At 33.9% G+C, this 9,972-nt stretch overlaps 2 protein-coding genes across 2 annotated transcripts; both read right to left on the bottom strand.

The window, feature by feature from the left end:
- Nucleotides 1-6,374: 6,374 nt before the first annotated feature.
- LOC109828260 lies at nt 6,375-7,952 on the bottom strand. The gene is made up of 4 exons (XM_020395293.1): nt 7,401-7,952; nt 7,064-7,289; nt 6,510-6,955; nt 6,375-6,389 (listed from the first exon to the last, which is right to left on the bottom strand). The coding sequence occupies exons 1-4, from the start codon at nt 7,950-7,952 to the stop codon at nt 6,375-6,377; spliced, it is 1,239 nt and encodes a 412-aa protein (XP_020250882.1).
- Nucleotides 7,953-8,495: 543 nt separating this feature from the next.
- Nucleotides 8,496-9,644, bottom strand: LOC109828259 (uncharacterized protein At2g29880-like). Its single transcript, XM_020395292.1, has 2 exons — nt 9,255-9,644; nt 8,496-9,182 (listed from the first exon to the last, which is right to left on the bottom strand). Exons 1-2 carry the CDS (start codon nt 9,642-9,644, stop codon nt 8,496-8,498), a joined length of 1,077 nt encoding a protein of 358 aa, XP_020250881.1.
- Nucleotides 9,645-9,972: the final 328 nt, after the last annotated feature.

Here is a 9,972-nt window from a genome sequence, read left to right as displayed (position 1 = left end):
ATAAAAAAAGGAAGAAGAAAGAGGAAAAAAAAACTCACCCCCTAACCCCGCAAACCCCCCATGACTTGCATCCAAGATCCAAAACCGTTTATATGAATATAAACATAAAAAAAAAGTAATAGATTTTAAATGTACAAACTTCTAAATTGACTATAATACGAGAGATGTGATTCAACTATGAACTTGATAGCAGCCTCACGGAAGCTTCTCTAAAGAGGAGAAGCATTCTGTAAAGATCAAATCTATATTTTAAATGAAAGGGGGCGTGCATCTACATTTATCAGAGTAAAAAACATGGAGTCAAACTGAGATGTAGACATATAGTTCTTTCCATTAAAAAACAGTCAATTTTCCCAATTCCGACAGCTCATTTGATTGTTATTTATAGTCCAAAATCAATTTCTTTCACGTGATTAATGTGTATGAGCATCTCCTTGCCAATTCAAATTTGTAAAGTTCTTTCTTCTGAAAAATTAATTTCTTAAAATTTATTGACATTCTACAACGATTTCAATCAAAGATTTCAATAGTTTCTGTAAATGATCAACAAGTTGTAGTCTCATACTCCGTAGTAGCTCTCGTAACATCTATTCTTCTATACAAATGGGAGGATCAGAGGATTACTGTTCATGCTACAGTAATTCTCTCTCCTCCCATTTATATTCTGAACCCGAGCCCTAACTCCAGCTTCTCTCATATAGCCGATTCAAATTTCAAACTTCCCCCTTCTCTCGGAATCCCCACACCTCACTCTCTCTCCCCTCTCTCTCCAGAAGCAACCCCTTCTCTCGGAATCCCCCCACATCCCTCTCTCCTCTCTCTCTCCAGAAGCAACCAGAAGCAAGAAGAGGGGGGAAATGGAGAAAAATCAAAGCAAGAAAAACCCCTTTCTCAGGCTTCTCACCCCGATCCAGAGACAAAAAAAAACTCCTCGATCCGTATGAGTTCCCCCCTCTCTTCTGCATCGTCAACGGCCTCTTCCGCCGCCTCCCCTCCCACCTTGCCGACGCCCTCTTCCGCCGCCCGCCACTGTCGCCTTCCTCGAGACCCCATTGATTCTTATCAGTTCCCCTCCTCTCTTCGGCATCATCAACGGCCTCTTTCGCCGCCTCCCCTCCCACCTCTCCGCCACTGCCGCCGCCTCCTCTACCCATCCCTCCTCGAGTCAGTTCAACACCATAACCCTAAATTTTGTTTATTTATTTATTTTGGATGAATTTTGGACGAATTTTTAACTGAATTTTGAAAATTTTTAGTTATGAAGTATGGTTGAGATGGTTATGTGTCTTTATTGTTTGCTATATGAAGGGAAAAAATAAAAATTAAGATGGGTATGTGTCTTTATTGTTTGATGTATGAAGGAAAAAATCATTCCTACTCCAGGAAAAAAATAATTCACCGAGCCAAAAAGAATTTGGTTTGTTATCTTCTCATAACTTCAACTGAATCTTAATGTAATTATAGATATGAAGTTTGATTAAGATGGAAATGTGTCGTTATTGTTTTATATGAAGGAATAATTCGTACGTGCTCATCGAAATTCGATAACTCTAATCGAATTCTAAAGGTAAATTCAATCTCTTTAAAAGGTTTGGTTGGACTACCATTTAGTTTGGCTAAGGTTGCGAGAAGAAAAATGTAGTAGAGGAAGAGAGCTCCTTGATTCTGAACGCAAGTTTGCAATTATCCATGAATGTTATTTTCTCAAGTATTCATTGATATGTGATCTAAGAGTTTATTTGCAATGTGCAGGAGTTGGGTTATTAGATATTAGATACCACCCATAAAATTTTGTAGTCATCCAGATAAGCTTCCTAATCCTGAGTCATGAAAACTATTTGTTAAGACTGCAAGTGCCTACAAAGTATGGATTTGATCCTTTGTAGTTTTTATATAATTGAACCACTCTTATTCATAATTTTTTGCTTCTAATTTATGTGCATTCAGAGGATGTAGAGCATACTTGCAAGTGATTATTACATTTTAAATCTCTAATTACATGATTATCTTTCAGCTCTATTTGTGGTTTGACATGAGATCCAATGTGAAGGTAATTTCTCTCTTTGTTTCTTTTTCGTAAATTTAGTATTAAAATTCATTACTCAGCATTATGTAAATAGAAAATTTTGTATATGTGTAGCTGAATTCTTGGGTATTTCCACGAGCGTTCCAGCATTCTTGGATCCCAATCTCACTCCTGCACAGCTCAAACATGGCGTCAGTTTCGGATCAGCCTCTTCAGGATATGAGAATTAACATCCACAAGTACATTATGATAATCCCCAATCTCTTATGGTTTCAAATTAATCGACATTTATTAACAAAACCATTTAATCTAGCTCTTCTCATTTTCGCCTGCAGGGTGTAATATCGATGGCCAAACAAGTAGACTACTTGAAGCATTACAAGCTCCATCTGAGAAAATTTTTTGGACCTGTAGAAACACAGAAGATTACTGAAGATGCTATTGTTATGATAAGTGCAGGCACCAATGATTTCATCCAAAATTACTACTTTTACGATAACAGATCGAAATAATTCACTGAGCCACAATATGAGGACTATCTGCCCTCTCTTATTTCTGAATACATCAAGGTAGTTATTTAATTCCTCATCCTTCATTCCTACTCCGGGCTTGCGAGGTCGAGTTTCATGTCGGGCCATATTTATTCTTGGAGGGCATCTTATGTTTATGCTCATGGTTTGTTCTCTACTCCCTTTTTATTAGGAATATTTTTATGTTTACTTTTTTTGGTATGTGTGCATTTATTTGTATTTGAAATGCCCTCTATAATAATGGGTTTGCTCCATTTTTCTTCAAGTTGATTTATAGGAACAAACTATAATAATGTAACATTACAATACCTCTATGCCTATATATTCATGTATATGGTTATTATATTGAATATTAAGATTTTCACCCACTCCTACATTAGATGTTTAGTTGTAAGATGCATTTGAATGTCTTATTTTTCATGATTCATAATTAGTGGGTGTTGAAAATCTAAGAATCCAGGCATGTAAAGATACAAATTGGATTTTGATGGAAGGATGGAACCTAAGTAGAGTTTCTGTATTAGATTCTGATAATTGTTACATATTGAACTAAAGTTTTCTTTTATCCATCTTTCTTTTAGTTGTGGTCGTGCTTGAAAGCTCTAAAAGAAAGACAAAAGGAGTAATATTTTCAAATCATTCAATTTGCTTCATCCGAGAGCTCTACTTGCTTGAGCTCTACTGCCAAGACAAAAGGAACCATGCCAACATAAAGGTAAATGGAGCAATAGATCGATCTTTCAATTATTTGAGCGAAACTAAGGTGTATCCAATTAATTTTTACCTGTTCTTTTGTATGTTTTGGGTTTTTTTCTTACATAATGTGTTGTTTCAAGAAGTGGTTTAATATATAGTTTTGTTTAGTGGTGAAGTCTTGATTTTTGTGATTTTATAATTATCCATTTGATATTAGTATAACAAAGATTCCTCTATAATTCTCGGGTGATCGAAGTTAACCATATCAGGTATCTAAATCTACGAATTTTCAGGTGAATCACTCATTTTGAAGAAAGTTCAATCCTGTTTTTTTTTTGGATCCAAAAAAATTATAAGTATCAGATATTTATGCGCTAGAGATTGTAGAGTTGATTGAATCTCACAATCTCAAGTATCTATCTTCTTTAATCGATAAATAATTATAAATGCTGTGTCAAACTCATTTAGTTTTAACAAAGTTAAATCATGTCTTTGTCTTTACTTTTTTCCCTTTTATTTTATTAGAAAATTAGAAAATATGAAGACTTAGATGGTTTGATGAATCAATATCAAAGATGACATCTAATATGGGGGGAAAGTCTTCAAACCTGTATTAGTTACGCTTCAGAAGCCAAAGGTGGAAAAAACATTCAAAATAGTCCCCTAAAGATCAAAAACATATAAGACTATGTCAATGAAGTTAATGGGATCAAAGAAAATTCATAAGGGTATAGAAGATACTTATTTATTGGTTTATACCAATTGTTCATTATCATAGACATATAGTCATTAACAGAATGGTAAATTGCTTCTCTATTCTAGGAAAGTTTTTTTTTATATATAATCTCCAAGCTAATTTTTCTCTATGATGGTGAAAAACCTATAAGACTATGGGCGAGACAACCACTATGCACAATTATGATTCTGAGATGCAATACCTCTTCAATTTCAGGTAAACCAATTACTCTATTTTACATGAAACTAATATTTTTTATGACCGGTTGATTCTGTTGTTTTGTGATGCATTATTATTCTTAGAGTGCAAAAGAAATAGTAGTTGTTCTGAATCTAGGAGTAGGAGCTTTCTCATTCTTTGGTCAATGCTTCTGAATAAAACCCTATTTTTTGGGTTGTACCTGGAGTGCTCAAAAGGTGAGTTTGTTTCTCATAATAAAGAGTGAATTCTCTGCACTATTGGTCTCTATCACTGAACGTCAATTAGGCTTCGGGGTCAAGATCCATTGATAATAAAAATGCTGGAAAAGTATCTCTTTTCATTTAGTATCTGTTTAAGGTTCTCTATGATTAGATGTGATTGCGCAGACTCATTTCTATCCTTAAAGTAATTTATTGCAAATGAGAATTTTAGATTTATATATTTGGCTATAATCTAGAATGATTACCAGGAAGTATAAATATATATTTGTGACACTTATGAGTACAATAATTATCTTGAGATTCTTGACAATTATATGATATCTTTTTTTTCAAGAGTCTTAATGTTCCTTTTAGGCATGTTTAAATGCCTAAATGTTTCTTTTAAGGAAGGCAAGCATAGTTTGCATGCTCATTGTTTGGGTCCTTTGGGAACTTAGGTTCGTAAATATAGATTTTGGGTCCTTTGGGAACTTAGGTTCGTAAATATAGATTTTGTGTAAATTTTTGTACGATTCAAATGTAAAACTTTAGGATTGAATGACAATAAGACCTGTTTATCACTTTTATTGTGCATGCGTTAGAGTTTCCTGCTCAAGGCCTTTTTTCCCGCCTCTTTGATAATATTAAGTTTTTATTTTTTGAGTGGCAATGGTTCTATGATGTGATCAAAATCTAAATAAATTATTATTGCCGCTAATTCGAGGGAATTTTTGGTCAAAAGAAATTGTGAGAAGATTACAACAATAGAAATCAAAACTATTAACTAGAGTTAATTTCCATGACATTTGATAAAAGTATTTAAAATACTGAAAAAATTATTGTAGTAGGATTCTAAGTTGTAAATATCAGAAAGAATACTAAGGGTTTGTTATCCTTGATAATATTAGATACTTGATTAGTTCATGTTTTGATTAGTTCATTTTTTGTTTCAGGTACTAAAAGGAAGAGACTGAAAGGAGGCAGAGAAAAGAAAACTAATGGAGAACAAAATAGATCCTACTTTTGTTGTTCCAAAACATTATATTTTTGGACTAAGTTTAGTAATTATCAATAATGACTATATATTTATGCTTTGTTTTATAAGTTCAATTTTAGATCTTAGTTTTCTAGAACAGAAAGCTTTCATGTAAGACTTAATACTACTGCATGTCATATATATATATATACCTTTCATGTAAGACTTATTAGTACTGTTTGTGTGTGTATGTTTGTGAAATAAATATTGAATCGAACTGATGCATGCTATATAAACCTTAGAAAACTCTCTGAATTAATTTATTTTAAATGTAATTCTATACATACTAAGCTGGGTAGCATATGAGGAGATTAAGAATACTTGATTACTTACTATGTAATTGCTTTCAAATACTTGGTATTATACAAAACACGTAAACTAATTAGTGAACATATATTGTAATTTCATTCTGAGGAAAAGCTTGAACAACTAAACAAGGAAAAGTAATTTCATTCTGAGGAAAAGCTTGAACAACTAAACAAGGAAAATTGTTCAAATGCTTAATGACTATTTGACAAAATTTGCTTAACAGGTAATCGTTATTGTTCAAATGCTTAATGACTATTTGACAAAATTTGCTTAACAGGTAATCGTTCGGCTTACTATCAGGAAAATTGTGTACCATTAGTAAATTTAAGGTGTATACCAAAAGGATCGGATAACCGTGCTTTGCACGGAGTGCATACTAGTTAAGGGGGGGTTAGTCACCTAGAACTTTTTAAGTAGAACTGGGATAATTGGTAAAGTGGGATAATTTTTTAACACTGGGATAATTTAGTGGAACAATGATGGATAATTCTTAAAGTTGGATAATTTGGTAGGATAATTTGGTGGGATAATGGTGGATAATATTATGAAGGAGATAATTTGGTGGGGGGTAACAGTGAGTATAAATTATTATTGTTAATATTTGTATATTAAAAATAATATAAGATTGATAAGCAATTGATTAGTCTAGTAATAACTATAAAATATAATGCAATAAAACATTACTATTCATCTCAAATAATAAAATATTTTACAACTAAATAAAAATCTAAATTCCTAGAGTGACTCGACTTCCATCATCCCACATGGCCTCTGCCATAGAATTTCTCCAAGCTCCCGCAGATGCTCGTTGAGTCTGTTGAGTCTGTAACTCATCTTCTTCATCGGAATCATCATCTGCATCAGCAACATTTCGTGGAGCTTCTAGTGGAAGATCATAAATATCGAAGTCATCATTTGTATTCTCCAATCTTAAAAAGTTATGCAATCCTACACATGCAACGAACATCTTTATTTGTGTGGCATACGGAAAACCTGGAGGTTGACTCTTGAAAATAGTGAATCTAGACTTAAAGACTCCAAAGATGCGCTCGACACAATTTCTAAGAGACGCATGCCGATGATTGAAAACTTCTTTTGAATTTCGTGGTCGTTGTCGATTATTAGCAGGGCCGAACTCTGAAAGGTGGTACCTTTGACCTCGATATGGAGCAAGAAATTGTAACCTATTTGGATAGCCGCAATCAACTAGATAAAATTTATCTGCAAACAAGAATATAAATATGAATGAGAAAAAATATTATAAAACTAAAAAATATTCTTTAATTGATATATTCCTTAATTGATAGAATACTATGTAAAGATTATTACTCTGTGGAAGTGGAAGTCCATAAGGTCTACTCATTGCATCCTTCAAGACTCTTGCATCATTAGCAGAACCCTCCCACCCAGCTAAGACATAAATGAATTTGAGATCAAATGTGCAAGCTGCCAAGACGTTCTGAGAGAGAAAACCATGTCTATTTCGATAGGGCGTCTGATCTATGTTATACACCATGCACGGTATATGAGTCCCATCTATTGCACCGATACAGTCCTGAATAATCAACGTGTCAGACCATCTCAAGTGATGTGTGTGGGGGCGCGCACGCATGTGTGCATGTGTGTGTGTTTGCGTGTGTGTAAATTCTAAAGCAATAATAATTACCTTGAAATAAGGCCAAAAGCGAGATTCTGATTTAACCTTATCAGGTGGATCTGTAGGGGGTGATGCCATCAAGAATGATGCTAAAGATACCAAGGCATGTAATGCTTTATTGAAACATACACTGATGGTCCATTTTGAACGATCAAATAGATCCGTTGCAACAGAGTATCGTTGATTCTGACTAACCGTAAGAAGAAAAATAACAATCATCTCCTCAACACTAATGTGGTATGTGTCTTGTATATGGCCCCGCTCTCTCAAGATATTGCATAACTTCATGAAGCAATCTGGGTACATGCGGTAAATTCTACGAAAATCTTGTGGATGATTATCCATCTTGGACTGTAAGTATGTGAGACCAAGATCTGTGATACCACGTCGAGGACTTCGAAAATTAAGCGTATTTGCTATGAACTCCTGTGATAGACATCCTGATACCTTTGTGATCAGATCTGCAGCCTCAGCAGCTAATTCGATTACGCGAAACAAAAGATTATCATCGAAGTCTTCATGATGAAAATATAAAATGGGCAAATTTTGATCTTCCTCCATCCTATTAAATAATATAACCAATGAAATATAATCAATTTACATGAAACTTATGTGCATAGGAAATAAATAAAGCACTCTATTATTAGCACACAATGAGACTGATAACAAAGTAGCAATCAATTAAAAAATGTTGATATGTATGCTAATCGTTAATCACCAAACTACTGAAAAATAGAAGAAAACATAATATTGCACTACTCTTATCTACACATACAAGAATCATTTGTTGGGATGATACATATAATAGAAACTTCATCCATTAAATGCACCAAACTAAGATAGCTGACAAGTCAAATAACATAAAAACATAATATAAACAAATAAATAAAAGCATAGCAATATCCTAAAAATAAATAGTTTTGACAAATTGAAATGAAATTGATCCTAAAAATACTTTCCAAATCTTTAAAACAAACATGACATTATCCCAAGTTCCACCTACTCAATGAAAAATAGTTTGACAATATAAAATTCCACACAATCCTAACACCATAACAAATCTTAAAAAACATATAAATATCCTAAACTTCTAAATTACTGCCTCTAAACATCTCCAAAGAAATCAGAATCATAATCTTCACCATTTGTATCAGAATTGGCTTGAGTCTCATCCTTACCATCATTCATTATCTCACCGGTCAACCTAAAATGTAGAAACTCATAGCGGTCTTTTGCATTCATGTCAATAAAGGCATCCTTCATGTCCTGTGAGATATTGTCACTGAGTATATTCCATTTTTGTGGCTTAGTCAATTCAGAAGTAGACATAACAGCATCAACCCATTCTTTATTCCGACCTTTTCTTATCTTCCTCAACTCATCAACTAACTCATGAAAAGCTTTACCTACAGTGACAACTCCCTCTCCTACCTCTTGCAATGATAATTGGGAAGATGCAGAAGATGTGGCTGTAGTACCAATTGACCTACGCCTTCGTTTACTATTATTCAGATTGGATGGTCCAGAACCAGAAAATGGCACATTATCACTGGGAACGGTGGTAGCATGTTGCACTTCTACAGTAGCATCTCCTATATCCGGAGATTCCATCTCAGCATCAGCACCAAGTATTCCCTCCCCAACCACTTCCTCTAAGCGTGCTTCATCCAAGCCATCAGGACCTAAACCTATAGCTCCTTTGCCAGAAGCGCCATGATCTCCGCATACCATCAATATATCCTCAAAATTCTCGAAAAGTTTATCCTTGAGATTTGGAGTATTTGGACGTGCCTAAAACATGACATATAAAAATAATTAATATTATGTTCAAATTAATATATATGAAACATGACATAAACCAACCTCTAAAATGCCATTCCACACTTCGTCGGGACATGTAAATTTCTGTGTGGTAGGGTCCCAACCAAAACCAGAGTTATTTTTCATCAGGATCTCCACAGGTGCAATCTTTCTCTTCCATTGCTTTATCTTGTTCATTACATGATTATATCTAAAATCTTTTCCAAAATTTTCAACTAGAGGGGGTATCACATTCTTCAGAATCACATACTTTTTAAAACTGCCATTTGCTTGCTTATTTCCATTCTTAACTTCCTCTACTAACAGTCTAAGCAATTCGTTAGCCTCTGCTTCAGTCCATGTCATATAATCCATCCTTGCTCTTTTTTGTCCCTCACTTTCTAGACCTCGAAATATTTCTTCTTGATCCTGACTCTGTGATCTTATGTCCATCCTATAACAAATTCAAAAATAACTTTTCAAAATCTCAAATATGGAATTGGATTAAAATATTGGTGATGACAGACTAAACATGATGGTTAACAAAGTGAGCTTGAAGTTGCACAAACAACAACATAAACTTGATCATAACAGTTGTAAATTCATGGATCATGCTAATATATTTCATGGATCATGCTAATATATTTCAGCTAGTATTATTAGCACTTAGTTGATTGTTGTGCAAATATGGTGGAAGCTTAATATCATATATTTAAGCAGTATCATGTTCTAATTATAAAAGCTTGCATATCATGTAAGCTTGCATATCATACACAAGATA

Source organism: Asparagus officinalis, unplaced genomic scaffold, assembly GCF_001876935.1.
Source record: "Asparagus officinalis unplaced genomic scaffold, Aspof.V1 AsparagusV1_Un913, whole genome shotgun sequence".
NCBI lineage: Eukaryota > Viridiplantae > Streptophyta > Magnoliopsida > Asparagales > Asparagaceae > Asparagus > Asparagus officinalis.
The sequence above is the reverse complement of the archived record's forward strand: the minus strand, read 5'-3'. Positions and strand labels throughout refer to the sequence as shown.

Bases quoted from the DNA above. Each gene is read 5' to 3' on its own strand.
- LOC109828260 (XM_020395293.1), bottom strand. From the start codon at position 7,952: ATGGAGGAAGATCAAAATTTGCCCATTTTATATTTTCATCATGAAGAC. The intron at 7,290-7,400 runs GTAATTATTATT...TTGATTATTCAG, and splicing joins GCTTTTGGCCTTATTTCAAG to GACTGTATCGGTGCAATAGA. The intron at 6,956-7,063 runs GTAATAATCTTT...TCTTGTTTGCAG, and splicing joins TGGACTTCCACTTCCACAGA to ATAAATTTTATCTAGTTGAT.
- LOC109828259 (XM_020395292.1), bottom strand. From the start codon at position 9,644: ATGGACATAAGATCACAGAGTCAGGATCAAGAAGAAATATTTCGAGGT. The intron at 9,183-9,254 runs GTTGGTTTATGT...GTCATGTTTTAG, and splicing joins TGTGGAATGGCATTTTAGAG to GCACGTCCAAATACTCCAAA.